General features: G+C 44.5%; 2 protein-coding genes across 2 annotated transcripts in view; both read left to right on the forward strand.

Annotated features, from left to right (window-relative positions):
• The window catches only part of LRP8 (LDL receptor related protein 8), a 78,985-nt gene extending 64,031 nt beyond the window's left edge, over nucleotides 1-14,954 (forward strand). Inside the window, exons 16-20 of the mRNA XM_048220609.2 lie at nucleotides 262-486; nucleotides 2,681-2,749; nucleotides 6,669-6,841; nucleotides 7,849-8,025; nucleotides 10,310-14,954. Coding sequence (XP_048076566.2) covers nucleotides 262-486; nucleotides 2,681-2,749; nucleotides 6,669-6,841; nucleotides 7,849-8,025; nucleotides 10,310-10,348 — 683 coding nt within the window. The 3' untranslated portion in view covers nucleotides 10,349-14,954. The remainder of the gene's footprint in view (nucleotides 1-261; nucleotides 487-2,680; nucleotides 2,750-6,668; nucleotides 6,842-7,848; nucleotides 8,026-10,309) is intronic.
• Nucleotides 14,955-18,266: 3,312 nt separating this feature from the next.
• On the forward strand, nucleotides 18,267-27,988 carry MAGOH (mago homolog, exon junction complex subunit). Its single transcript, XM_026498058.4, has 5 exons — nucleotides 18,267-18,457; nucleotides 20,178-20,236; nucleotides 21,440-21,550; nucleotides 25,798-25,880; nucleotides 27,746-27,988. Exons 1-5 carry the CDS (start codon nucleotides 18,370-18,372, stop codon nucleotides 27,843-27,845), a joined length of 441 nt encoding a protein of 146 aa, XP_026353843.1. The 5' UTR covers nucleotides 18,267-18,369; the 3' UTR covers nucleotides 27,846-27,988.
• Nucleotides 27,989-27,997: the final 9 nt, after the last annotated feature.

Here is a 27,997-nt window from a genome sequence, read left to right on the forward strand (position 1 = left end):
TCCCAGTCTTTTACAGTGCTCTTGCCCACACCTAATTCTATAGCCTTGTTTCAATGACTCGTCTTAATCAAATCAATGTGTGGGATGCAGCTCAAGAAAAAGTCAGAGCCCATGCACAGGAGGTTTAGGGAGGTTTAGGGAAGTGGCATTTGAGCCGAGCCTGGAGGATGACTTCGTAAGTGTAATTCATAGAGGCAGTAAGTTAGGCATAAAGCAAGAGAATTCTCTGTCCAAGTGACCTCCGTGGCATTTCCCCTCCAGCACCTCAATCTACCTCAACTACGACGTTAGCTCCTACCACAGCAAGGACGCTAGCCGACACCACGAGAGCCCCCGGGGCCACCGTCCACAGCCTCACCCACCAGAACCACAGCACAGAGACACCGAGCCTGGCAGCGGCGGTCCCAGGCTCAGCTAGTGGCCCCAGGGCTCCCAGCGTCAAGCCATCTACCCCAAGCCCTGCGACCAGCAACCACTCCCAGCACTGTAAGGAAATGAGTTCCCAGTTCTTTTGTGACCCAGGAGGGGCCTTCGGGAAGCCAGGACCAGGCTGGGGTGGGGTAGGGGGGGGAGTGCAGGGAGGGGAGATATGTGGAAGACGAGAGCGTACCAAAGCAGGATCTTAGAGCTCTCTGAGGAAGCAGGTGGAGGTGCCCGCCTATGACTGAGTCTCAGGTGCCCCGAACTTGTAGAGGGTCTTGTGGGAAGCCACTTCTCTGAGCCACTATCTCTGAGCCTCAGTTTCTTCACCTACAAAGTGGGAGTGATAATTATCCTTCCCCCACCTGCCTCCCGAGATTGCCTGGAGAGACAAAGGAGGGCGTAAACAAAGCATCGCGTTCCCAGCCTCTGCGGCCACGGGGCGTGTGGATGAGGGGGTGTCCCTCGGGTCTGGAAACCTCAGAAGCTCTGGTCTCTGTTCTTAGCCCCCTCAGCCGGCTCCCCAGATAGTAATATCCGTCACTGTGGTCTGCCTGTGCCTCTTCCTATGAAAAGAATTAAGTTCAGTGCTTATGAAATCATTGGGAGCCGTACTTGTCACTGCTAGAAATGTTCTGTCTCATTAGCCAGCAAATACCTTTTTAATTGAGTCACCTGCCAGGGCGAGTTCACATAAGAAGATGAACCATCTTTTAAATTTTTTCCCGTATGTGGCCCAGAAACCAAGCAGCCTGGTAGCGCCTTCTCGTCGGGCCCATCTTGCCGGCAGAAGCTGGCTTTGCGGAGTGGAGCGCTCGGCCTGAAGTTCCGAGAGGCAGGTGGCACGTGTGTGAGACCCTGTCCCTCTCAGGTGGGGCAGAGCCTCCGAGCTCGGGGTCTCCTCCCCGCCCCCCCCCCCCCCCCCGGCCTCCGGCTGCTCCAGGTCTGACTCTCGCTGTCCAGCGCTGGCTCGTGCGCGGCGAGGGGTAGGCGGTGCCGCAGCAGGCTTCCCAAGCGGTCCCCCCCTTTGCTCCCCTTACCGCTTAGGTTCCCTTAGAGCACCTGGGAGGAATGGGCACACTGCAGGCTGGCATCCGGGCCATTGCCAGGCGATCCCCTGCCCTCCTAGAGCAAATGCAGCGGGTAGCTCCCTGCCGTGCCTCAGAGGGCCGTCGCCAGCATCCAGGAGAACTGCTTTCTTTTTTTTTTTTTTTTTTTTAAAGATTTTTTATTTATTTATTTGACAGAGAGAGACAGCCAGCGAGAGAGGGAACACAAGCAGGGGGAGTGGGAGAGGAAGAAGCAGGCTCATAGCAGAGGAGCCTGATGTGGGACTCGATCCCGGTACGCCAGGATCACGCCCTGAGCCGAAGGCAGACGCCTCAACGACTGCGCTACCCAGGCGCCCCGGAGAACTGCTTTCTAAACTGAAAAGTGCTGTGCAGATGTTCTCATGAAAATGGTTGTTAGAGTGGAAAGGATGGTACATTTTCCCAGCACTCTTCAGTTTAGAATATGCTTTTATATACTTTATTTAGGCCTCGAAACAACCCCCATCCTACTCACCCCCCCTTTGAATCAGGCAAGGCTGTGCCCGGCACCAGGCTAAGTAAGCACTCTACGTGAATTATCTCCCTTCACCTTCACAGTGTCCCTAGGAGGTCGGCAACTTGCCTGCACAAGCAGCGAGTGGGAGAGCTGGGATTTGAACCCAGGGTGTCTGACCCCAGGAGCCTGTGCTGTTGGTTCCACTACGTTCTAGTGCGTCCCATTGTAATTACTTATGGAAAATAAGCCGATAATGCAGACGGACAGACAGACCACCCAAACAATGGAGACAAAGCAATAGATACTGCCTGGAAAAGGCAGCTGCCTCAGTCAGTCGGCAACATGGAGACCTAAGTGTTCACTCCGCCAGGCACCCCGCCCCCCAACTTCCCGGCACTGTGGCACTGTGGGAAGGGTAAAGGACTCGGGCACGCGTCCTGGGTTTGGGTCCCAGCTCTGCAGCTTCTCTGTGAGAGGCCCTAGGACCCCAGTAAGAGTCTGTTTCCCCGTGTGTGAAATGAAGATAACCTCTGTCCTGCTCACGTCACGGGAGTTTCGATGGGATCTGGAAAGACCGAATTGTTGGGCATTAGCCAGGATCCTCACTTTGGAATGAGGGCAAGAGGCAGTTGGGTAGTTCTTACAGCTTGAGGCCAGCAAGGACTTGGGCTCACGGTGATGGAGCATCGTTCTGCATGTTTGTGTTTTGCAGATGGGAATGAAGGCGGCAAGATGGGCTCAACAGTCACTGCTGCAGTCATCGGGATCCTCGTGCCCATGGGTGAGTGTGGCCCCAGGTCTCTGGGGAGACGAGAGAAACGGTGCTCAGGCTCTAGGGAAAAGCTCTAGCACAGGGCGCTTAACACACTGACCTGTCCCATTGAGGAAACTGTGGCCCAGAGACTTCTTCTGCCCCGGCAGCCTTCCTGCCCCCTTCCCAGTGCTGTCCTTTGGTTTCCTAGCTTGGCACATAAGGCCCTTCAGGACCTGGCCCCAGGCAACCGTCCCAATGCCTCCCTGTTCCGCAGCGTTCACACGGCACATGCTAGCCATGTGAAGGCGAACTGTCGGCTCCATGGGCACAGGCCTGGTGCCTGTCCTGCTCGCCACTCTCCCCAGCTCCTGGCAGTGGCTGGCACACGGCAGGAAATTAATGAGGAGCGCTGCTTGCCATTCCTTTAGTAAATCATGCTGTCTTGCTTTCTTTCTGTTTGGTTTTTAACAAACATTTATCAAGCAGCTGCGATGTACCAGACTCTGTGATAAGTGGAGAGAAGGTGATTAAAAAATGAATAAGACATGGTTCCTGTCCTCCAAAAGTTTAGTCTTGTCAGAGGGACGCACGTAACAGATAGTTTGACTATGACATGGGAAGTCGGACGTTAAGCCACAGGCGGTCCAGAGGAAGTACTTAACTTGAAATTGGAAGAGAAGGGAAGCGGGTAGGGAAGGTCTCCTAGTGGAAATGAAAGGAAATGACTCACGTCGAGTCAGCCCAATGAAGAAGAATCCAGAGCAATCCAAGCAGTGAAAACAGCATGAAGCAAAGGCAGGAAGGGGAGATAGCATGGGAGGGTGGGGTGGGGGTGCGTTTGGAACTAGAAGTTCAGTATGGCCAAAATATAACCTTTGGTTAAACCTCACAGAGAACCACGGAGGCTGATTTACTCTCTCCCACCCCGCTGTTCACATAGTATCCTGAATATGCCGTCTCTTGTACCAGTCTCCTCTCGTGGTGGGGTCTTCGAATTGCGATGGCCCAGTCCTAGCTGGATCTCCCTTGCTTGCCCACGGGCACCTCAGGGGCGAGGACTTTGCCCGTTTATCCTAGAAATCCCCAGTGTGGGGGTGAGCCAGTGAGCGGATGTTTTCAAAACTTCTGCACCATGCAAGGGGCTGTGCTGAGTGCCAAGGATCCAGGGAAGAAAAAGGAAGAAGACTTGAAGAGCTTTCGGTCTTTAACCCGACATGGTCATAAAAAGTGATACAAGAGAGGTGTTAATACGTATTCCAGCGCGCTGTAATAGCAGCGTGATGCCCTGCGGAGGAGAGGGAATGGTACTTCCGGAGAAGATGCCATTTGAATTGGCCTTGAAAGGCTTTAACAGTAAAGATGATGGGGAGACTATGGCGGGCTGATGGAGCAGAGTGAGTGGAAAACACCCTGAACATTGTTTAGTGAAAGAGAAACCAAGCCCTTTCCTGCCACCCTCTACTGGATAGAAGGGCATGTGTACTGTTTCCCTGATAGAACCCACTCTGGGGGCGCCTGGGTGGCACAGCGGTTAAGCGTCTGCCTTCAGCTCAGGGTGTGATCCCGGTGTTCTGGGATCAAGCCCCACATCAGGCTCCTCTGCTATGAGCCTGCTTCTTCCTCTCCCACTCCCCCTGCTTGTGTTCCCTCTCTCGCTGGCTGTCTCTCTCTCTGTCAAATAAATAAATCAAATCTTAAAAAAAAAAAAAACCCACTCTGATACAATTAATATTTTTAGTGTCTGCTCTTCTGAGGGGTGGAAGACGAGTATTCTCTCCCTGGCATTTCTCCCTGAGATAGAGTGTCTTTTCATAAGCTTAATGGCCATTTACATTTCCTCCTTAATGCATGGCTTATTCACAGTCTTGTCTTGTTTTTCTGTTGATTCTTGGTCTTATTTGTAGAAATATTTATACATAATGAATATTTAACCTTTGTAATACACGTTACAGATATTCTCTCCCATACACCCACTTGATTTCTAAATACGCGTGTGGTACTTTTTGCCACGCAGAAATTTAAAAATCTTAAGTATCCAATCTGTTCATCTTTCGTGTTATGATTTCTAGGTTTCATGTTTTGCCTCACTGTAAATTACTACAGTATCTCCCCATATATTTTTCTACTAAGCACTGTTTTTTACGTAGACAGTAATCCATTTGGAATTTATCTTAGAGTATGGTGTGGGGTAGAGATTTAACTATTTTTTTCCTACAGGCCTCTTTCATTTTCCCAAGACCATTATTGAATAATCCATCCCTCTGACTTGAATCATCATCTTTATTATAAACTACATGCCTGTCCCTACTTTGACCTGCCTCTGGGCTGTTCATTGTCCTTCACCCATTATCTGTCTGTTCCTATAAACTGGGAGAACAACTTCACGCTAGGTTTTCACACCTAATAGGGCATTTTTGTTCCTACAGTATTTTCTTAGATTTTTTTCAATTTCTCTTCTAGATGAATCATCTTAATTCTATAAAAAAGCATATCCTGGAATCTTATACTTTAGATATATAAGTTGCTGTGGGGAGAATTCACATGTTTACAGTATCAAAGTTTGCCATCCAGGAGCATAACACATCTCCCAATTTATCTGAACCTTCTTTCACATCTTTCTGTAAAGTTGTATAGGTCAAATAAGACTTGCGCATTTCTTTTTTTTTTTTTTTTAAAGATTTTATTTATTTATTCGACAGATAGAGACAGCCAGCTAGAGAGGGAACACAAGCAGGGGGAGTGGGAGAGGAAGAAGCAGGCTCATAGCGGAGGAGCCTGATGTGGGGCTCGATCCCATAACGCCGGGATCACGCCCTGAGCCGAAGGCAGACGCTTAACCGCTGTGCCACCCAGGTGTCCCAAGACTTGCGCATTTCTTGTTAGGTGATTCCGGGTATTTTGCAGTTTTTCGTTGGGCTGCTGTGAATGTGTTCTTATGCCATTCCATTTTCTAATTGGTTATTGCTGATTAATAAGAACGCTATTGACTTTTTATGTTAATTCATGATGAACTGACGTTATTTCTAATAGTTTTTCATCTGCTTTTCCAAGATTTTCTGAACGTGCAGAACTGATAATACTAAACCACTTTGGTTTCTCCCCCTCCCCTGTGTGTCTTCTTCCATTCCCGATCTGGTCTCACGGCAGAGCTCAGTCTCTGGAACACAATAGTAGTGGCGGCGATAGGTATCCTTGCCTTGTTCCTACCTGTAATGAGTATCGATGATCACAGTCTTACCAAGTAAACTCCCTCTCGAGCAGCCTGCATACCTGTCATCAGCCACCTCTTGAAAGCTGCCGGTGATCGCCTACTATCTCCTGAAGCTGCTTGCCCGATTTTTGCCCAACTGTGTTAAAGAACTTCCTCCTTTACTCGTAATACATTCATCGGTTGCAACTCAGAGCCAGTGTCTCCCTGCTGTGTCCCCTTTTAGAGATGCTCCTTTTCTTGCAGAGCCCCAGCTTTGGAAAGAAACACCCCAGCCCACCATCCACCCTCCATTTTGGGAGAGAGTGGTTCTCTCAGAGAATCCCGAGGAAGCAGCAGCATTAGGACAAGGGTGTGGTGAAGAAATTCACTCATTCGCTCAGTACATGTGACTGAGCTAGGCAGAGAGATAAAGACACCGTCCGTGCCCACAAAGAGCTCGGGCTAGCTGGGGGTACACACATAGACGGTACAGCACTGTGGGCTGGGGACACACGGGAGCAAGCAACTGACTGTTCCTCAAGAAGTGGAGGGGACTTTGCATTTGAGCTGCATCTTGAAAGATGGGTAGTTAATAAAGGAACAGATAGGAGAAGGGCTTCCAAGCAGCAGAAAAAAGACATGCAGAACAGCCTGAGGAACAAGGGGCAGGAAAGTTGGAGAGGGGGTGAGACAGGCACGGACAGAGGCTTCCAGAGGCTCCTGGAAGTTCAGCATGCGCGGTGTCCCTTTCCACAGCGGTAATAGCCCTGCTGTGCGTGAGTGGCTACCTGATCTGGAGAAACTGGAAGCGGAAGAACACCAAAAGCATGAATTTTGACAACCCAGTGTACAGGAAAACCACGGAAGAAGAGGACGAAGATGAGCTGCACATAGGGAGGACTGCTCAGATCGGCCATGTCTATCCTGCAGTGAGTATGGCTTGCTACAAGAATTCCTTCCTTCCCTGCCCCCCGCCCTACTTCCCTCCCCCTCCCTTCTCCCCTCCCTCTCCTTCTTTCCTTCCTTCCTTCCTTCCTTCCTTCCTTCCAACATTTATCAAGAACCTACCATGCGCCAGGCACTATTCTAGGCCCTGGGGACACAGAAATGCTGGGGTGGGTGGTTGGGGTGGAAATGTATCAGGACCACCTCGTAGCTAGAGGCTCTTCCTAAGGTAAAGAAGCCAAATGTGTTTCTTCCTGCTGAGTAAGTCTTCAGAACCCTTGGCCTGGAAGGGTAACTGTGGCCATGCAATTCAAATGTATTCATTTCAACAAACGCTGTATGCTGGCTGCGAGCCAAGCACGGCCCTGGATATGGGGCTTCACAAGGAAGGAAGGAATGTACCCGCTTCCGAGGCGCTGGTGGGGGTGAGAGTCACTAACTGTTGTATAGCCGTGTGCGTTGCGCATTGGTGGAGCTCAGGAGTCTCTCTTCCAGGAAGCTTTCCCTGGTTTCTTTGTTCTTCCACAGCCTCTCTCCGTCACAGCACCTGTCACACTGTAGTCAACTTGTCTTTTTGCTCATTGGTCTCCCCACTAGACTGTGAACTTGAGGGCAGGATCATTTGACTCATCTGTTTCCCTGGTGCCTAACACAGCGTAGCTGGCTCCCAGTACACGTTTGCTGGACAAATGCTGTGGGACCATCAACAAGGGAGCTGCTAATTCTGTTTGGGAAACCAGGCAGGGAATGTCTCACGGAGGCTGTGATAGATGAACAGTAGCCTTGAAAGGTTACCAGCAGTTTTTTGGCAAGAGAAGGAGGAAAATGGCATTCCAGAAAGAAGCATGTGCAAAGGCTAAGGGGTACAATAGGACCTAGCTTGTTGGGGGAGCAAGGACCACAAAGTGTCTGAAGCAGATGTCATGGTCGCATAGCAGAGTCAGGGGGCTGAGTGTGACCTCCTAGGTCATCCAGTCCATCCCCCTGTCAGGCAATCAGCAACTTTGATCACCCAGTGTGGGCAGAGCCCTGTCTTGGGGAGACCAGAGAACTGGAAGACCCAGCCCCTGCCCTCAAGGAGCTGTTTGTCTTGCCGGGGGAACCAAGGTCACAGCTGCACCAACTCCCGAAGAACCCTCTTTCCGAGCTGCCTGTCGTCAAGTGCAAGGTAGGGCAGTGCCACTTTGAGTCTGAGGGGCTGGCGAGTGAGGGCGTGAGCCTAGGCAGGTGCAGCCAATCCTAGAAGGCGTTCTGGTCCTGGAAGGCTGCACGTTGTAAGCTGGGTGCTGGGGCAAAGAGGAAAGATGAGTTCTTTGCAGACCGAGGAAATGGCGTGTGGAGGAAATGATCAAGTATGGGGCAGAGCAGACTACCTTCGCCACGGAAGCACATTATTCATGAAGGGGAGGCATGGGAAGTGAAGTTGAGCAAGTGAGGAGGGCTGGCGGGTGGCCTTGAGACTTAACCTCGGCCAACCACGCGAACAGGCACTGGACCAAGTTTTACGGACTGGGGTGGGGGCCCAGTGGAAGAAGCGTTGAGCGTAGCCTGAGGAGCTGGCTCCCGGTTTCACTGCGCCGTAGCCTTGTGGCCTTAGTCGCTTCTCTCTGCTCACTTCTATTTGTAAAATGGGAATGATAACCCCCATTCCATCTCCCTCCTAAATTCATAGCGTTCAGGCGAGAGAGCACACGTGCGAGAGCTTTTGTGAGTCACAAAGCACTCTACACGTGTCAAGTGGCGTTCTGTCCCAAGGAGCAAATAATCCCTCCGGAGGAGCTATTCCGGAGGCATCTGAGGCCCGAGGAATAAGCTCCCGCCAGCAGCAGAGAAATAGAGTAGGAGAGGAAAGAAATCGACTTTTAGTGAAAACCTCCTGTGTGTCGGACCTGACTCGGTGTTTTATGTACATTTCCTTGTGTAGTCTTCACAGTAACGTTATAAAGTTGATATGATATGCCCCATTTTGCAGATGAGGAAACTGAGACTAGAGAACTTGAATAACTTGCCTAGGATCACAACTAAAAAGTGGCAGGACCAGGATAAAAACTCCAGTCTGTATGTACACAAAAGTCCGTGTTCTTTCCACTTACACCATGGGGGAAATAGCCTGGGAGCTCTGAGAATCAGATCTCTCAACAACCTGTTCTCCTCCCTGTCCTTCTCTCAGGTAGCTCCACCACCACTGCCTTTGGTCTAGAGATCTGTCTCGGAGAGAGTGGGAGGGTAACTGGACAAAAGAAGAGAGTCTCCAGTGTCTATGCTGGTAGAGCAAGGCCGTGGCATTCACGCAAAACCACAAATAACCCAAAGATGATTTGAAAGGCAGCAGGGTCGCTTTGAATTGGCTGTAGGCTGTCCACAGATGGGAAATGCTAGTCTGGTTCTATTATGCTGGTCAGGTTGATCTAGAATACTTTGGACCCCACACGTGTTAAGCACTCTACAGAGATGATCTCATTTGGTTTCTCAACAACTCTATGTGGTAGGTCCTCCCATCTGACAGATGGTAAAACCAAGGCTCAGAGAGGTAAAGTGGTTAGCCCAAATTCACTTAGGTAGGAGAAAGATACTGAAATACTGGGGTCTGCCCAAAGGAGTGTACCCAGGAAATGGAAGAGTGGGAAACAGGATTACAAACAGACCCAGTTGGGGAAAGCTAGATGTATAGCCTGGAGGACAAAACACTCAGAAGGAAAGGAAGGGAACTCAGACACTGTCTGCAGATTTCAGGGTTTGTATAGAACTCTCTGAGTCTAAGAGAATCGGGGAACATCAGAATATTTAGAGAAACAGAACTCTTGTCAGTAGAGGAAACAGGTTAAGTCCACTGTCCACTGCTCCAATGGAATAGACCAGCTCAGGGGTTAATGGGCTCAGCCCACTAACAGCCATTTGTGAGGGGAAATCTAGCATCTAATGACTAGAAAGTAGGGTTGAGGGACAGAGGATTGAGTGTAATTGACCTGTATCGCCTTCCGATTCTGTGTAAGCAGTTAGGAGGGGCACGGCAGATCGCCTGCCTAATAGTGACTCACAAGCTAGAGACAAGGAGCTAACGGCCTGGGAGTAAACATTTGCCAGAGCTAACCCACTGATGTTGAAGAAACCTAAAATCCTATAAGGAAGGACTGAGGAAGTGGGGATCTCCACAGCACTCCTTTACAACGAGACAGAGAATGCTGGAGAAAGCGACAGCTCTGGATTCACAGGGGTCTGGGTTCAAATGTTAGTTCACCCACTTGCTTTGTGACCCAGGACAAGTGTTGTTAAAGCTCGTTGAGTCTCCGTTTCCTCATCTGTAAAGTAAATAGGACAAACCTGTCTCTTGGGGTAGTGTGAAGATTATGTGAGCCAATGCCTGTGAGGTAATAGAATGGCTGCTGCCTCGTGGGGACTCAGTAAATAGCTCCTGTGGGTCTAATGGCGATTTCTTTGCTCTGTCTCCCCAGCGAGTGGCATTAAGCCTTGAAGATGACGGACTGCCCTGAGGATGGGACCACTCCCTTCGTGCCTCACAGAACTCAGTCCCATGCACTACACTCTCTGGATGGTGTATGCCTGGATGAAGGGGTTTCTGTATGTGGGTCTGTGTGAGTGAGTGTGTGTGTGTGTGTGTGTGTGTGTGTGTGTGAGATTTCTTTTTAATTTATGTTGCGGAAAGGTAACCACAAAGTTATGATGAACTGCAAACATCCAAAGGATGTGAGAGTTTTTATATGTATAATGTTTTATACACTCTTTAACTGGTTGCACTACCCATGAGGATTTCATGGACTGGCTACTGCTGAGTGACTAACATGATATATAACCAAATGGGGCTGATGGTACAGTAGCTTACTCATCATTTTAAAACTATATTTACAGAGGGCATTTGGTTCGGGGGGGACTTTTTTAGGTTTTGGAGTTTGGGGTTTGATTTTTTTTTCTTAGTAATATGAAATGATGACGCTTTGTGGCTATCCATCAACATAAGTGCAAAAAAGAAGAAAACACTTCAACTCCCTCCCCCACTTAGATTATTTATTAACATATTTCAAAAATAAGATTAGTTCTATAAATAATTTAGAGACACGAGAGTATTTATTTTTGGTATGAGTGGCCCACCATGCAGACTGTGTGTGCGTTTACGTTTCTATGTGTGTGTGTGTGAGAGAGACAGATGTGTAGAGAAGAGGCGCACCTGTGGCTGTTCGAATCCATACGGAGAAATACGTTGGAAAACAGTCCACGGAGGGGTATCTATAGTTTTCAGAGAAATATTTGGGAATTTGGCTCAAAAAAATGGATGCCGTGGCTTGCGTAAACACGTAGTGGAAGAGGCAGATCTTTTCCACCTCTGGCAACTCCTGGGACCCTAGTCAGTCAGGCACAGGCTTTCAGGTGCCCCACGGCTGCTGTGACTCCCACTTGGGCTTTCTCTTCTGTGGCTGAGGCCAGTGCGCAGACTTCACACGGTGCCAGAAGTTCTCGGGAGCTCGGGCGCGAACATGCCCAAACCTCGGCTACTCCTTGTTTTAAAGTTAGACATTTCAAGTAACTTCCTTTTCCTTCAGGATGCTCGGGTTGAACTCATTATGTTTCCTCGGAAGCACTCCTAGGGTGCCGTCCTTACTCGTGGAGAGAGCTAAGTGGAGACATTTCCAGAACAGCCCAAGTTTCCTGTAGAGACTGGCTCAGGCGCTGAACCTCTGAGATACGCAGTGGGTGAGAGTAAGGACGGTGGAATAGGTTCTGTTACATCTCGTTTTCTCCCTTTCCCTTACTCTCCGCCATTCCCTGTAAGTGGGGGTGACTACACAGGCCTGCTACCATCGTGTGTTCATATAGATGAAAGTAGCTTTTGACTTAAGTCAGAAAAAGTGGCCAAACTTGAAGTCCTGCGAGGGGGAAATGGCATACGCAGCATTATAGTATATTGGCTATATATGTTCACACAGGGATTTGGTTTACTACTTTGTAAATAAAAGGAAAAATTCTGGGTATATGTATAGATTTTTTTTTTCATTATGGACACCTTTCTTTGTTTTTCCTGGGTGTTGGAAGAGGTGGGAGAAGTGCTTTTTTTTCTTTGTGGGGTCTACCATTGAAAACATAATCCTGCGGTCCAGAAGGAATTCTGTCCTCACCGGCTCTCTCATCCAAGATCTGATCTTTTCTTAACTCTGCTGTTCTGCCACTTCACTCCCACCAGGCAGCCAGGGACAAGACATGTGAACAAATTGAACAAATTCTGACACCCTTCCCCTCAACAGCCCCCAACTCAATGAAGCTCAGAGGTCTCACCAGCTTGATACCCTTCGCACTTCCAGGCAGGCATTCGGGAGTTCTGTAACCTTGCTCCTAGAACCTTTCTCCACATCACTCATGGTCTCCTAACTTCTGAGAAAAACAACTGTGTTCTGGAGCCTCGGCCCTATGCTCTGCGTAAACAAGCAATTTCCTCATGATACACACGTGTTGTAGTCCTGAAACATTCATTGAGAGGCAATTGACCTAGAGACCAATACCAAATAGGATTTTAAGAACAGGTGGCCAACTCCTATGGAGCTTAATCACTTCCTATTATTCTTTCAAGAATGGAAAGTAAAATTATTTTTGACTGAAGAAAAATGACAAAAAACATTTTGAGATTTACCGAAACAAGCAACTTTTTCTATGACCTGCCTCCAAAGAAATAGAATCTCCTGGGGAAATGAGAGCAACGACTAATGGGTAGTTTCTAAACTTTCAGTCAGATCCTGGCCTTCACAGAAAAACAACAACAACAACGAATGGAGTCAGGATGGCTCAGCCTGAGACCTCAAAATGACGACGAACCACGGCTTTCTCAGAGACATGCGTGTTTCCTGAATATGCTTCAGCTGCAGTTTGGAAGAGGCAGCTGTGGGACAAGCTCCAGAAGGCGAATTGCAGAATCCTCACGTGTCCGACGGTAGTCAGTAAGATGAAATCTGAAGAGGTCAGGTCCATCCTCCCTCTCTAGTCTTGGAGGCGTCCGAACCTCATTTTGAGGTGTAATGCATTTCTGTTGCCTTTTGCCCCTGTGCTCTCATGTATCTACAGCCAATAACAGATCATAGTCATTGGACTACAGAGCTGGAAGGAAACCTAGAGATCATGCCAGGAGGGTAGAAGATTTATCAGACTTTTTTTTTTTTTTCTCTGTTTGGAAGAAACTGGTCCCAGACCTTTTCCTCCCTTTCCTTCTCCAGGAGACTACTTTGGGCTGCCTGAACACTGTACCAAACCTGCTACCTGTTTAATGGCCTATGCTTCCAGTGGAATTGTGAAGACACTGGTAGAAAGAGCCTTCCAGAAATAGAAAACTAACATTTTATTTATTTACTCTTGATAGCATGATTATTTATAAAATAGCTTGAGGTAACCTTTAACCTCAAGATGAGATCGGAATTAAATTTATGGCAATAAGTACTATGATCCTTCCAATTTTCTCTGTGAGTGCAGTATTGACTCCATTGAAAACATAATCCTACAGTCCATTCAGTGAAATCATTTGCCAGGTACCAATTAAGTGCCGGGCAATGCAGATGGACAGGTCACTCAAGTGTTTTCTGTCCTAATGGAGTTCACAGTAACAATAGGGGAAGACACGTGGAAACAAAAAAGGAATAGATTCTTTTCAGAGTACTATTAAGGCACAAAGGAGAGAGAGGTCATTTCTACGTAAGGAGATGAGGAATGGGGTCAAGAAAGGCATTGTAGAAGTGACCTTATGCTAAGTCTTAAAAACTAAGTCGGGGTGTCCGGGCTGCTGCAGGCAGGGGAGGACACAGGCATGAAACAGCATGGGGACTATAAGGAATGGCGTGTAATTCATTGTAATGAGCAAAAGGCTCAAGGGGGACTTAGCAAGAAATGAGGCTGAATGGAAAGACAGGTTCAATGTAAGCACTTTATAGAATACTTATGTTTAATTTCTGATTCAATTATGCAAACGTTTCTTAGTCATTTCTTGTGTACGAGGCACCAAGTGCATCACAGAGAGTTCATCAGGATGCATCGCCAGCACTTTGCAGACATGACAGTCTTTAGCCTCCAGCTTTCCAGTGGCCAAAGGGAAACAGTGACTGCGTTTCATATGTTTGAGTTGACCTTTTTTTGAATATAACGGTAATGGAATTTTCACAGAAGCACTCCACGTTGTCAAGAACCTCTGAGATTTTCTCAACGTTGAGAAAACGAAATTTTGGAGACGGGTAGTCTCGATCTCCGAAGTTTGTTTGGGAGGGAACCCCAAACACTGTCTAGTCAGGTGCTGGTGGGAATCGGGAGAGAGCACAGGATGTGAGCCTCACTCCTCTCCCTAACTCCAGCCATACTCACGATTTCACAGAATATAAATGAGTTCGCAATTAAACATTCAGAGTAAATAACTTCCTTTCCCATCAATGCATGAAGATAGAGTATCGGAGTCTTCTCACACTGTATTTTTAGGGTATTGGGGATCTTCAGGATACAGAGACCTTAGAGGTGGAGGAATTACAGCTTCAAATTTTCAGTTAATATAAGAAATCAGGAAGCTCTGTTCATTCAGGCTATGCACCATGTGCATAGTCAAGAATCAGCAGAAACCCTCTGCATTTGCAAACACTTTGTGCTATAAAAAGTAATTTTAAAAAAGCCACCTGTATATGTATATATATTTAAAGACATGAAGGTTTTGATACTTTTTTACAAAAACTACAAGAGAAAACATACCTGTACAAACGATGTGTTTTAAAATAGCATTTTGTTCTACACAGCTGTTGTTAATTTGGGGGTGAAGTACTGGTTTGCAGACTCCATCACATTGTACCCAAATGAATTTTCCTTGTTTGTCTTCCCCCCACACCCTCAAACGACCATATTTGATGTAACAGGCATGTTAGAATGTCGGCTCACACTAACGGTCTCTGCTCTTCTTGTCTTGTCATTCCGAGTTTCATTAGCTTCTGTGCTCAGTGTCCTTCGCAGTCTGGTTTCTGTTGCAGAAGCAGAGGGCAGTGTGCTGCATCTCACTAGCTGTACTAGCATCATCTTGGTGAACGAAAAACCAAATGTGAACATTTGTAAAATCAGTGCACTGTTTCTAGAGAGAGATTAAATTCATTTTTTAAAATCTGAAAGTGGTGTTTCACTGTGATGCTTTAATGACAATGATTGAGTCCCTAATGTACCCAGTTTTCAACATAAATTATTTTAGCCTTCCACAATCTTATGAGATAAATACTACCAATATTATTGTTCCCATTTTAGATAAGGAAATGGGTGAAGGAACTACCCAAAGTCACACGGTTACGTTTAGTATCCCCAAAGTACCCGTGGCACATGCAGCGCCCGGGTATGTGTGGCGTTCTCTGCCCAGGGTTTCCTTCTCTGCCTCTTCATCCGGCCAGCTCCTGCTTGTCCGTGGTACTTGGCTTAGGACTCTTCCTCCACAAATCCTCCGTTCTCGCAGACTCAGACCGAACTCCTAGGGTTAGGTAGTTTCTGCTTCCACAACAAATGTTACCTATTTGCACACCAATACTTCTGCCCCTCCTCTACTTCCAGACACTGAGGTTGCTCTTACCAAGGTCACTCAGGACCTCCTTGATGATAAAACTTATAAACACTTTCAGTCTTACCTTCCTTGACCTGGAAGCAGTATTTAACACGGTTGGCACTCCTTCTTGGAATACTCTTATTTGGGCTCACATGACACCATATTCCTGGTTTTTCTCTACCTCTCTGGTCACATCTTAATCTCCTTCACCCACCCCTTACATTATTGGTGTCTTGTCTCAAATCCATCCGCATTTGTCATCTCCAGTGCCACTACCTGACTACAGGTTACCATTGTCTTGGACGATCATCATCATAGATTAGCAACTACAGACCTTACTTCACACTTTTAATCTTTCCATTTCCCAATCTATTCTACAATACCGCAACCAGAGTGATTTTGTCTAGAATCCAATAGGTCATGTCACCACCATCCTTTCTACTTTCCCGCTTAAGGCTCTTCATCTGTTTGTTTCCCTTGCATTAAAATCCAATACCTTCATATGGCTTGTAAGCCATTTGGCTTCTGCCCCTTCTCCAACCTCATTACAATATTCACAACCTCATTCTGTTTTCTAACCACACAGTTCTGGGCCCTCTATCTGGAATATTTCCTTGAAGAAGACTTCCCTTAGGCCCCTCGATTGGATTGGGAGCCATCCCATGTGCTTCCATAGTATTCTGTGTTTCCCCTATTTGTAACCTTTATCTCTACATTGTAAGTGCTTGTATACTCCGTAATTGCCTGTTCTGCAAGTTCTAGTAAGGTCTGTCTTGCTCACCACTGTATTCCCGGCACATAGCACAGTAAATGCGCAGTAAATCATGCTGAATTCAGGCACATCAAATACACAGACCACGTTCTTTCCGCTATACCATGTAATCTCACACCCCCAAACCTAAATCACTTTACAGCCTGAGTAGAGTCCAGTGTCCTTTAAATTTTCTCAGAACTTTTGTTATTTGCCACATCTGCAGATGCTCAGATTCAGCAGTTCCCGTATAATTTTTATAATTTCACTACTGGAAAATAACCTTGTGGCAACTACCTGATGAATCTATATACTTAATTGCAATTATCACAAGATTGTTGTGAGGATTCAAAGAACAAACATTTGTAAATGGATTTACATTTATTAGGTGCTTAATACCTGGTGGTTCCCTTCTCTTTTTTATACAATTCCCTTGTTACCACCCATATCCAGAGTTTTCTTTTTTTAAGATGTATTCATTTATTAGAGAGAGAGTGAGGGAGAGGGAGAGAGAGAATCCCAAGCAGACTCCCCGCTGAGCACAGAGCCCATTGCAGGGCTTGATCCCGGGACCCCGAGATCATGATCTGAGCCAAAATCAAGAGTCTGGTGCTCAACCGACTGAGCCACTCAGGCATCCCCCAGTGTTGTTTTTTGTTTGTTTGTTTTTTAATAAAATGCCTTATGGATTTATAGCAATTTACACTTTGCAAAGTATTTCCCCAATTTCCAAGATATTGTTTCCTATCCTTACAACAGTCCTGCCAGATGCATAACATTATTTTTCTTATTTTAAAGATACATTTAAGACCCAAAAAATTAATCAGTTCACCTTCCGTAACAATGAATCAAGTCGCACAAGGATAATTTTAACACAAGCTTCCAGTGATTTCCCCCCATCACACCCACTCTACACTCTGCTACCAGTTAATTTTTTTCAGGAAGAAGAGGAGTAATGGCAAGATTGGGAATGAGAATCAAGGTACCACGGACCTCAATACGTAATAGTATACAGTTAGAGTGGCCAGGCCCCAAGAAGGAAGCCATCTCAGCACTGTCGCTGGAACTGATTTCATTCCCCCCTCTGGCTGGAACCTTGATGAGCTAAAGCAGTCTTCTAATAATTAGGACTTTGATTGTCCTTTGCCTATTCAAGGAGGAAAATTTTTCCACAGCCAGAAAGACTTCACAGAGGTCTGCCACTTTGGCCTGAAAAGACAAGGGCCTCTTGGGCATCAGTCAACTGCAGCTCATCCGGGGTGCTCTGCAAAAACATACCAACGCCTAGGTTCACCACAAGAGGACTTAATTGATTTGGGGTGGGCCCAAGCATCAGTATTTTTAAGATGTTCCCAAATGATTCCATTGTGCAGCCAGGACTGGGAATCACTGCTGGGTAAGCAGTGCGTAGAAAACGAGAAGGGGAAATTAAATATTCAGTTTAACTTCTATTCACAGCACCTACTCTACAGACCAGTGAAGTAGAAAGGGAAAGGTAGAAATAAAAAGAAATAGAAAGTAAAAGGGATAAAATGGGAAATAAGTTAGTTCCAATCTCCACCGTGAATTCAGGAAAAGTATCTCTGGGAACAGTTTCCTTCAACTGGGGTCCGTAAACAGCCAAGTACAGTTGCAGCCAACTTTTGACACATCGTGTGCTGTGTTCCGTGGGGTCAGGTCACTTAAGCTTTTTTTTTTTTTTTTTTTTTTTCCTGTGAGGTCAGCTCATTGAACCCCATTTTATTATTGAGACCTAGGTCCAGGGATGGTTATCAGCTTTGCCCGACTCACACAAGTCAGGGGTACTTAAACGGACGTCGAGCCTGAAAGGGCGCAGCACTCGGGGCACTCAGCCGGAAGTCTTGAAGCAAGGTCTCCAGACCCGCAGCCCAAACCCAGGGGCGGTCCAGCTGCTTCAGCCTCAAGCTTGGGAGTAACCGGGGGGTTGAGCCTCAGCCTCGTTCCCGCCTCGGGCCGAGGGGGCGGGGCTGCGTTGACCCCGCCTTCGGGAGAAAGGCGCCTTGTTTCCGCCGGGCTTGGGCCAGACTTGCCCCCACTTCCGGGAGCGGGAGAGACCCGGGCCGTTTAGCCAGGGCCGACGGCCTTGCCTTGACGTCACTTCCGCGCGCCCAGGTAAACGTCAGTGTTGGGCGCAAACAGCGGCGGTGAGGTTTGCTGATAAAAGTTTGGTTTCGGGTCCCTCCTTGTGAACCATGGAGAGTGACTTTTATCTGCGTTATTATGTGGGTCATAAGGGCAAATTCGGCCATGAGTTTCTGGAGTTTGAGTTCCGACCCGACGGTAAGAGCGGCCTCTGGGCCCCCGGGACCGAGGACTGGGCCTGGGGCGGGGTGAGGGGGGAGGCCAGGGTTCCGGGATGTGCGAGGCGCTAGAAGAGGAAGGGACTGATGACTGCGGCGCGGACCTGAAAGGATCACTCCTGTGACCGCTCCATTGGTTCTTTCCATGTGCAGGGACTTCTGTTCCGTGACATTTTTTTACTAGAATTCTTCACTAAGCAAATATTGATCGCCTACCTTGTGCCAGGCTCTCTTTCACTATCTGGGATACAGGAGGCTCCCTCTCATGGAACGTATATTCTGGTGCTGGGAGAGATATAAACAACAACAACAACAAAAAAGATTCCAGATAGTGACGAGTGGTCAGAACATAAGACAAAATGATGGAATAATTGCTGGTGGGCTGCTTTTAAGCAGGGTGGCGCGCTCTCTGAAAAGGTAGTATTTGAACTGAACCCTGATGGACAAGAAGGAGCCAGCCTTGTGAAGCTCGGGAAGCTGAGCATTCTGGACAGAGGGAGTAACAAGTGTCAGGGCTGTAGGGCATGAGTGAGCTAGTAGGCATGTTTTAGGTGGCCAGTATGGCTGAGGAAGTAGTGAGCTCTGAGGAGGATAGTAGGAGACAATGTCAGATAAGTAGGCAGGGGGCACACCATGTAGGTGTTTACAGGCCATGACAAAGAGTTTGGATTTTATTCTAAATGCAGCAGGAAGCAATTGGAAAGTTTTAAGGAGAGAAGAGATGTGATCTTTTCCTGAAAAAGTGTTTTAATCATTGGGTGCAGAATGGGCAAGAGTGGAGACAGGGCTACTTATTAGGAGTCAGTTACAGTTGTCAAGACAAAAAGGATGTTGTTTGGGACTAGGGTGCTAGTAAAAGCGGATAGAAGAATTTAGGGTACAATGGGAGAACCAACAGGACTTTGCTGTTTGATAAGATCTGGGGGAAGGGCCACTGTAGTGAAGGAAAAGGAATCAAAGATGACAGAAAACTCCCACTAAATGGGGGCACAAAGATGAATCTGCCAAGCCCCAGTTGTAAACAAACAATGACAAGATAGTGTCTTTGGTAGTGTGACAACATAATGTGTTTACATGTGTGCCTTCTATTCCAAAGGTAAAAACTCATCTATTTCCTTTTGTCTTTTCCTTCATCCCCAGCATATACCCAGATTAGCCTTTTGGATGCACATATACACAAAAGGCCTTATATACCAGATATGCTTAATGATAAAACCACAACTTTTCCATCACAGGAATAGATCAGAGTGTTGCATGGTCACGTGAATAGTACGTAAACAGCAGTTTACAGTTTTCAAACTGCTTTCACAACTCATTTGAGCCTCAGGAGGCCCTGTGTGCAAGTAAGTTACCATCACTCTCCCTGTTTTCAGCTGAGGACGTTAACCTGCAGAGAGATGATTTGCCGGACTCACAAAAGAGTCTGCTTGTGTTCTTTAATCACACCGAGCTGCCTTTTGCAAGAATCGTAATTCAATGTCAGCAGTATTTTTGGCTTTGAGGCTATTTAATAGCGTAAAGTGAAGAACTGAAAAGACTGGTATTGTTGGAACACCAGAAGTACAAATAGTATTTCTGGTAGACACTGAAGGGAAAGCTAGGAGACATTTTAAGCAACAGCTGATAGTCTTAGTGAGCCAATGACACTTTATTCATATGTTTTTAATAAACACTGCCTTTGTTTTTTTTGTTCCTCACAGGGAAATTGAGATACGCCAACAACAGCAATTACAAAAATGATGTCATGATCAGAAAAGAGGTAATGAGCCTTCTGAGAGCCTTTCTTTTACTACAGTTTAGCCTTTTGTCTTGTTTTTGTTCTTTCTGGGAGTAGTATTGAAAAAGAATGGGAAGTATAGACATATGTACAGACACCTTCTAAAATTTTTCTCAGACCTTTTAGTGTATATTTTCTTTCACAGTGCTGAATCACTTACTGGTAGTCATTTGAAGTCTTGCAAATCTTGGTTTAAACCCTGAATCTGCTACTTACTGTGTGCCCCTGGGCAAATTCCCTGTTCTTTGTCTGCAGAAATAGAAATAATAAAACCCACCCCCCACCCTCCAGTGCTATCATGGAATTAAATATATTATACTTACAGGGTTTGGTACATTCCCTGGCTCATAGCTTTCAGTAGAGCTCTTAAATTTGCATTTGAATGGGGAAAGGGAGCCTTGGGAAAGCAGTTCACATCATTGAATGCACGGTAGATGCCAGGCATGGCACTTGGTTTTACATACAATTTTATTTAACCCTGATTGTAAGCCTGTTTGATGGGTGGTATTATTACCCTTTACAGTGAAGGCCCGGATATTAATTGTTCAAAGTCACCTCACCCTGGCTAGCAAGAGAGAGAGTGGGAGTTCAAAGCTGTGCCTGCCTCTGTCAAGTCCGTGTGCTCCATTTTGTGTAACTCCTGCCGCACTATTGAGGCTTCATCCAAGCTTCTCTTTCCTTTTAACCACTTTGTCACATTTGAAGATGTCTTGTCAATATATTTTCATACTGTTATATTTAGCATTCAGTTTTATGTTTACCCACGCATGTCAGTCTCCTTATATTTTTTTTTATGTGGACTAATATGCAAAATGAATTTTCAAAGACATGTCTCTGCTCTTCATTATCATGTCAGCTAGTTAGGAATAACCAGGGTTACTCACAGATCTTTTGTTCTGGGTTCAGGTGTGAGTTGGGTCTGTAAGCAAGGAGAAGGTCCAAGTGAACAGAATGTGCCAAGAAGTAGAAACAGGTAGATGGGGTCTGAGTAGGCACTGGGCACTTCTGGCCCTGCCCTCTTCACGCCTGAATGCCATCCCCCTTATAGAGGTGCCAGAAACTAGGTTTTAGGAGTAGGGTTTTTGTTGTTGTTTTGTTTTGTTTTTTTTTAACTTGCATCACTATCCGAGTCAGAACACTTGCTTAGGGATGCAACTTAAGTTCCGTTTTTTAATTTGCTTTCAGGCTTATGTACATAAAAGTGTAATGGAGGAACTGAAGAGAATAATTGATGACAGTGAAATTACCAAAGAGGATGATGCCTTGTGGCCTCCCCCTGACCGAGTGGGCCGGCAGGTGAGTGTTCTAGCAACTGTCCTGTAGTGCAGAAGTCTTACAAGATGAGTTCTGCCCTGCATCTGACATTGAATCTGTGTGTGTGCGCGCGCGCCCTGCACAAAGCAGATAACCAGCACCTTTATCCAAGGAAGCAGTAATCCCACAGGGAGGAACAGAGAGAGCCAGTGGTGCTTCCGACCACCTAGAGCCTAGCCCTGGATTTCCTCACGTGACTCTCCCCCAGCCCTTCTCAGAGGTTTTGCTGCCCACCTCACTTACCGAGTAACTACTACGGACAAAGCATTGTGAACATACAAAGAGAAATAGAGCGTGATTATTTTGCAATCTAATAGAAGGAACATATGCAAGCAGATAGGTATATGTGTTTAAATTCAGATAGGTATATGTGTTTAAATTCATGGCTTATATATTTATTCTGAAGACCATTATGGTAATTAAAATAAAAGCCACTGTCATATTTGACTGTGTTAACAGGGAAGCTATTTCTCTCCACCTCAACTGCTACCTTCCTAAGCTAGACTTCTAATTGATTTCCTTTTTTCTTTTGTCCTGTACAGCCTGTTTTTCCATCCTGAAACCAGACTAATCTTTTAAAATGTAAATGTAGTCCACTGATTTTAAGTTCTCCACTGCCTTCCCACTAAATAAAATCCAGGACGACTGGGTGGTTCAGTCGGTTAAGCATCTGCCTTTGGCTCAGGTCATGATCCCAGGGTCCTGGGATCAAGTCCTGCATCGGGCTCCTTGCTCCACGGGGAGCCTGCTTCTCCCTCGGCCTGCCACTCCCCCTGCTTGTGTTGTTCTCTCTCTTTCTCTGACAAATAAATAAATAAAATCTTAATAAATAAGATAAAATAAAATCTGAACTCCCACCTTATCTTCTACCATTCAGATAATCTTTTACTGTGTTCAGACCTCACTGACCTTATTTCTGTTTCTCAGACACAGCTAGGTTGTTCCTAGTTTGGGACATTTGCATTTGCTGCATCCTTCCTGGAATGTTCTATCCAACATTGTCTTTGTTATTGCAGGTTTCAAACATTACTTCCTCAGTAATGTCTTGCCTATCCATCCAATCTAAAATGTCCCTCCCTATTTTTTGTGGTTTTTTTTTTTGTAAGATGTTTTATTTTCTTTGTAGCATTTATTATTGTCTGAAATTGTCTTGTTTGCGTTTCTTTATATATCTCTTTTCCTCCCCCCCCCACAACAGATTTGCATATACCCCTGCAAGCTCCTTCAGTACAAGGATTTTTACCTATTTTTTTCAGTGCTATATTTTTAGTGACTAAAATAGTACCAGTGTATAGTAAAAGCTCAATAATAATTACATTTATTAATATAAAAACCCATATAAGTTAATTCTTAATTCACCTCAATGGTGGGTCAACTTTTTTTTTTTTTTTTTAATGTAAATCCAAGTTAGTTAACATACAGTGTATTACTAGTTTCAGGAGTAGAATTTAGTAATTCATCAGTTGCGTATAACACCCAGCCCTCATTACATCAAGTGCCCTCCTTAATGCCCATCACCCAGTTACCCCATCCCCCCCAGCAACCCTATTTGCTCCTTATAGTTAAGAGTCTCTTTGGTTTGTCTGCCTGTTTTTATCTTCTTTTATTTTTCCCTCCCTTCCCCTATGTTCATCTGTTTTGTTTCTTTAAATTCACATATGAGTGAAATCATATGGTATTTGTCTTTCTCTGACTTATTTTGCTTAGCATAATACTTTCTAGCTCCATCTACATCATTGCAAATGGCAAGATTTCATTCTTTTTGATGGCTAATATTCCACTGTATATATACACCACATTTTCTTTATCCATTCGTCTGCCGATGGACCTTTGGGCTCTTTCCATAGTTTAGCTATTGTGGACATTGCTTCTATAAACACTGGGGTGCAGGTGCCCCCTTTGAATCACTATTTTTGTATCCTTTGGACAGATACCTAGTCTACCGCTTGAAGAGTGAAATGAAAATCTCATCCTCAGTACTTTCTAAGGTTAACTTTTTTAGTTTATATCCACGGGATCTCAGTAAAATCATGTATATGTATTTTGCTTTACCATTAATTTTCAGCTCTATTAACTCCTTCAACAATCACAGTAGTCCTGTGAAGAAAACAGGGCATACTCCTATCCCTCGCAACAACCTATTGGATAAGGTAATTACAACAAAATCCCATTCATCATAGCAACAAAAGCTATAAGAACTTGGGAGTAAATTTAATAAGATATATAAAATTTAAAAGGGCTTTATAGAAGAACATAAAAATATGTATCATTTTTATGGATGGAACAACTCCATTATTTGGTAAATTCATTCCAATTCAAATCAAAATCACAACTGGATTTTTCCTAAAGCCTAAAAAAGCATTAAATTCATGGAAGATCAAAGGGACAAGAGTAACCAAGATAATTTTGAAGATTTCTTGAAAAGGTACAGTCATCTACTGTGGTATTGCCTCAGAATTGACCAGTAAACAAAGAAGCAGAATAGAGAGCCCAGGAACAAACCCATGAATATATGGAAACTCCGAGCAGGGTATGACCGAGGTGAACTTTCAAATTAATAGAAAAAGGCTGGGTTGTTTAACAAATGGTATAAGTTGGCAGTATGTTTATAGAATATTTTTAAGTTAGACCATGTGTAGAAATAAAACAAGATTTTAAAACAGAAAATATAGACTATCTTCTATTATTTTGGGTAGAGAAGGAATATTTTAAATTCCTCAAGGGAAAAGATTGATAAATTTGACTTCTTTAAAGTCAAAACTTCTGTTTAGCTAAAGACGTCCTGATAAAGTTGAAAGATAAGCCACAAATTGAAGGAAGATATTTGCAAAACATATATGGCAAAGGGTTTATATCTAGAATATATCAAGAACTACAAATTAATAATAAAAAGATAACCCAGGAAAAAAAAAGATAACCCAGTGACAGAATATGTAAAGGTTCTGAATAGGCAGTTTACAGAACTGGAAAAACAAGTGGCCGATAAATATATGAAAATATCTACATTTTGAAAAGTGAAAATTTGGAAAATAATGAGATACCATTTCAGACCCATTAGAATAGCAAAAAGTGGGGGTGGGGGACCATCAAGTTTTAAAAAGGATGTGAGAAAGAAAAAGGAGATCTTATATAGAAGTGGGAATAACATCAGTACAGCCATTTTAGGAAATAATTTGGTAGTAACTGGCAAAATTGAAAAAAACTATACCTTCTAGGAATATTCCTAAAGACATTTTCACACGCGTACAAGGAGATGCATAGAAGAATATTCTCACCACATTGTTTATAGTACAGTAAATTGGGAACTTAAGTCTGCTTAAATAAGGATATGAATGGAATATTCTAAAGCATTTAAAACTAATGAATTAGATCACATACAAAAACAGTGTTGGATGAAAAAAGCAAAAGGATGCATATATGATCATTTTTGTAAAAATTTGAAGACATACTACCAAATCTAAAAACGTAAGTGGAAAGAATACATCTCAACTTCTGGGATGCGGGAGGGAGAATGGAATGGGAGGTGGACCTAACCTTTGGATGTGTAATGTTTTATTTCTTTAAAAGATTTGACACAAGTATGACTTAACATTTTCACATCTGGATGTTAACATTGGTTTCATAGTTTTCTATATTTTCTGTTAGAATTCTTTTCATAATTGAAAACTATAAATCAAAAAGAAATAGGAAAAAAATTAAGAAAAAAGAAGTAGAACTCACTAGATTGTAAATTCCTCAAGGGCACAGACCTTTGGTTTTTCCCATGTGTCCCGAGCACCAAGAACAGTAGCTGGCACACAGTGAGCACCCCCATGGAAATTTTTTAAAGATTTGTGCTACCCGTGTCCCTGTTTAGAAATTGAGACCCAAGACCATACAGCTGGTAGTGACAAAGCCGGGATCAAACCCAAAGTCTAGACTTCTCCTTTTCCCATGTTGCCCAGAAAGATTAGGTTCTTGGTATTTGTAAAGCACAAGATTTATACGTTACTCCACTTTCTTAACAATGAAAATTCCTATGTAAAACTTGTAAATTCTTCCAAATCCCAGAAATGGTAGAGCCTGACAAACACATCTTCCTCTAAGAGTATGAGCTACTCAAGGACTAAACCAGTATTTAATTTCTCTCTTTGTTTCTAGATCCAGCACAGGTTAGTGCTCAGATGATAGATCTTCTGTGTGGTTGATGGAAAATCCAGCTTGACTTAGTTTTTTTTAAATGTTTCTAGGAGCTTGAAATTGTCATTGGAGATGAACACATTTCTTTCACCACATCAAAAATTGGTTCTCTTATTGACGTCAATCAATCCAAGTAAGTGTCTGTGACCCTTACATCCAGGTGTGTCTGTTTTGAAGCAGACTGATATGAAACTCTTAACCAAATTGGGACCATTATGGTAAGATCTGGTACAAATGCAAGACAGAAGGGGTCAGGGGCATCAGGGTGGCTCAGTTGGTTAAGCATCTGACTCTTGGTTTCAGCTCAGGTCGTGATCTCAGGATCACGCGATCAAGCCCCACGTCAGGCTCCAGGCTTAGCTCAGAGTCTGCTTAAGACTCTCTCTCCCTCTGTCCCTCGTCCTCTCGCTCGCTCGCTTGCTCTCTCTAAAATGAATAAATCTTAAAAAAAAGACAGAAGGGCTCAGCTTTGTTCTTATTAGAGAGAGACCCCAAATTATTCTCAAGGGCTTGCTCCTGTTGCTTTTGATGTTTTTATTCAGTCACTGTTACACACAGCTTCTCAGTGACACACAGAGTAATGTCATAGGAGCAGCCAAAATAAGAATCTGGCCAGAACAGAAAATGAAATATACCAAAACAGGTGCTTGAGAGAAACTGTAGAGTCACAGGGTCGACCTGAACACCTCTTCAGTGTTGGCTGTTCAGACTAGCACATTTTATAGTCTGACAATGGTGAAACTTGAAATTATTTAGAATACAAACTTAAAACTTAATGTTGTCAGTAGGGCAAATTATAAAGTTGAGACGTGAGTCTATGCTACAAAGAGTCCTTAGAATTTGGCAATCTCTGGGGGTGCCTGGATGGCTCAGTCGGTTAAGGGTTTGACTCTTGATCTCAGGTCAGGTCTTGAGTTCAAGCCCTGCATTGGGCTCCACGCTGTGCATGGAGCCTACCTAAAAAAAAGAATTTGGCAACCTCTATCTCCTGTGTTTTGAGGATTTGGAATTAGATATGGCTCACTTTTATATTTATTATTATTTTTTAAAGATTTTATGTATGTATTTGAGAGAGAGAGAGAGAATGAGTGGGGGAGAAGGAAAGGCAGGCTCCCTGCTGAGCAGGGAGCCCGACACGGGGGCTCAGTCCCAGGACCCTGGGATCATGACCTGAGCCAAAAGCAGATGCTTAACTGACTGAGCCACCCAAGTGCCCCTATGGCTCACTTTTAGTACATACTGGGTGTAATTGTCTTCCTTTGGACAGTCTCCTTGTTCTTAGCCAGTTGTGCCATAATAATCTTCAGCCTCTTGATCCTGCTTAGTACTACTTCTTTTTAAAAAAAAAGCTTTCCTAATTCTGAAAGTAATACATGCTCACTGTAGAAAATGCAGAAAAATAAAAAGGGGAAAATCACCCACAGAATTTAACAATTAGACAGCCAGTAATATCTTGAAGTATTTCTTGTCTATTTCCCATGCATTAAAAACTATGTAACTTTTAAGTAGCACAAAAAATATAACTGAGATCAGCAGTCTGTTATTTTAATAGTTATTTTTTTCATTTAATATAAATATTTCCCCATTAAAAACTATAACATTTTAGGGGCGCCTGGGTGGCGCAGTCATTAAGCGTCTGCCTTCAGCTCAGGGCATGATCCCGGCGTTCTGGGATGGAGCCCCACATCAGGCTCCTCCGCTGGAAGCCTGCTTCTTCCTCTCCCACTCCCCCTGCTTGTGTTCCCTCTCTCGCTGGCTCTCTGTCTCTGTCAAATAAATAAAATCTTAAAAAAAAAACACAAAAAACTGTAACATTTTAAATGACCTTGTTTAATATATAGCACATAGCCTTTTCCTTCTTTATGGACACTTGGTTGTTTTTAAAGTTTTAATTCTGTAAATACCTTTATGTAAATAATCTGGGTTGTTAAATGTTTTGGTTTTTTTGCCAGTTTTTTTTTCCAGCTTTTTAAACATGTTTTTCCTCTTGTATTATAGGGACCCAGAAGGCTTACGAGTATTTTATTATCTTGTCCAGGACCTGAAGTGTTTGGTCTTCAGTCTTATTGGATTACACTTCAAGATTAAGCCAATCTAGATCAAAAATTGGTGTGGACACGAGGGGGTTTTGGGGTACCTGTTTTTAATTACCATTATCAGGAAATTTTTGTGTATATCAGGGCAATATTTTTTTTATAAACTATAAATGACTGTCTTTAATAAATACAATAACAAATGCAATTTTTTGTT

Source organism: Ursus arctos, unplaced genomic scaffold (genome assembly GCF_023065955.2).
Source record: "Ursus arctos isolate Adak ecotype North America unplaced genomic scaffold, UrsArc2.0 scaffold_12, whole genome shotgun sequence".
Taxonomy (NCBI): domain Eukaryota; kingdom Metazoa; phylum Chordata; class Mammalia; order Carnivora; family Ursidae; genus Ursus; species Ursus arctos.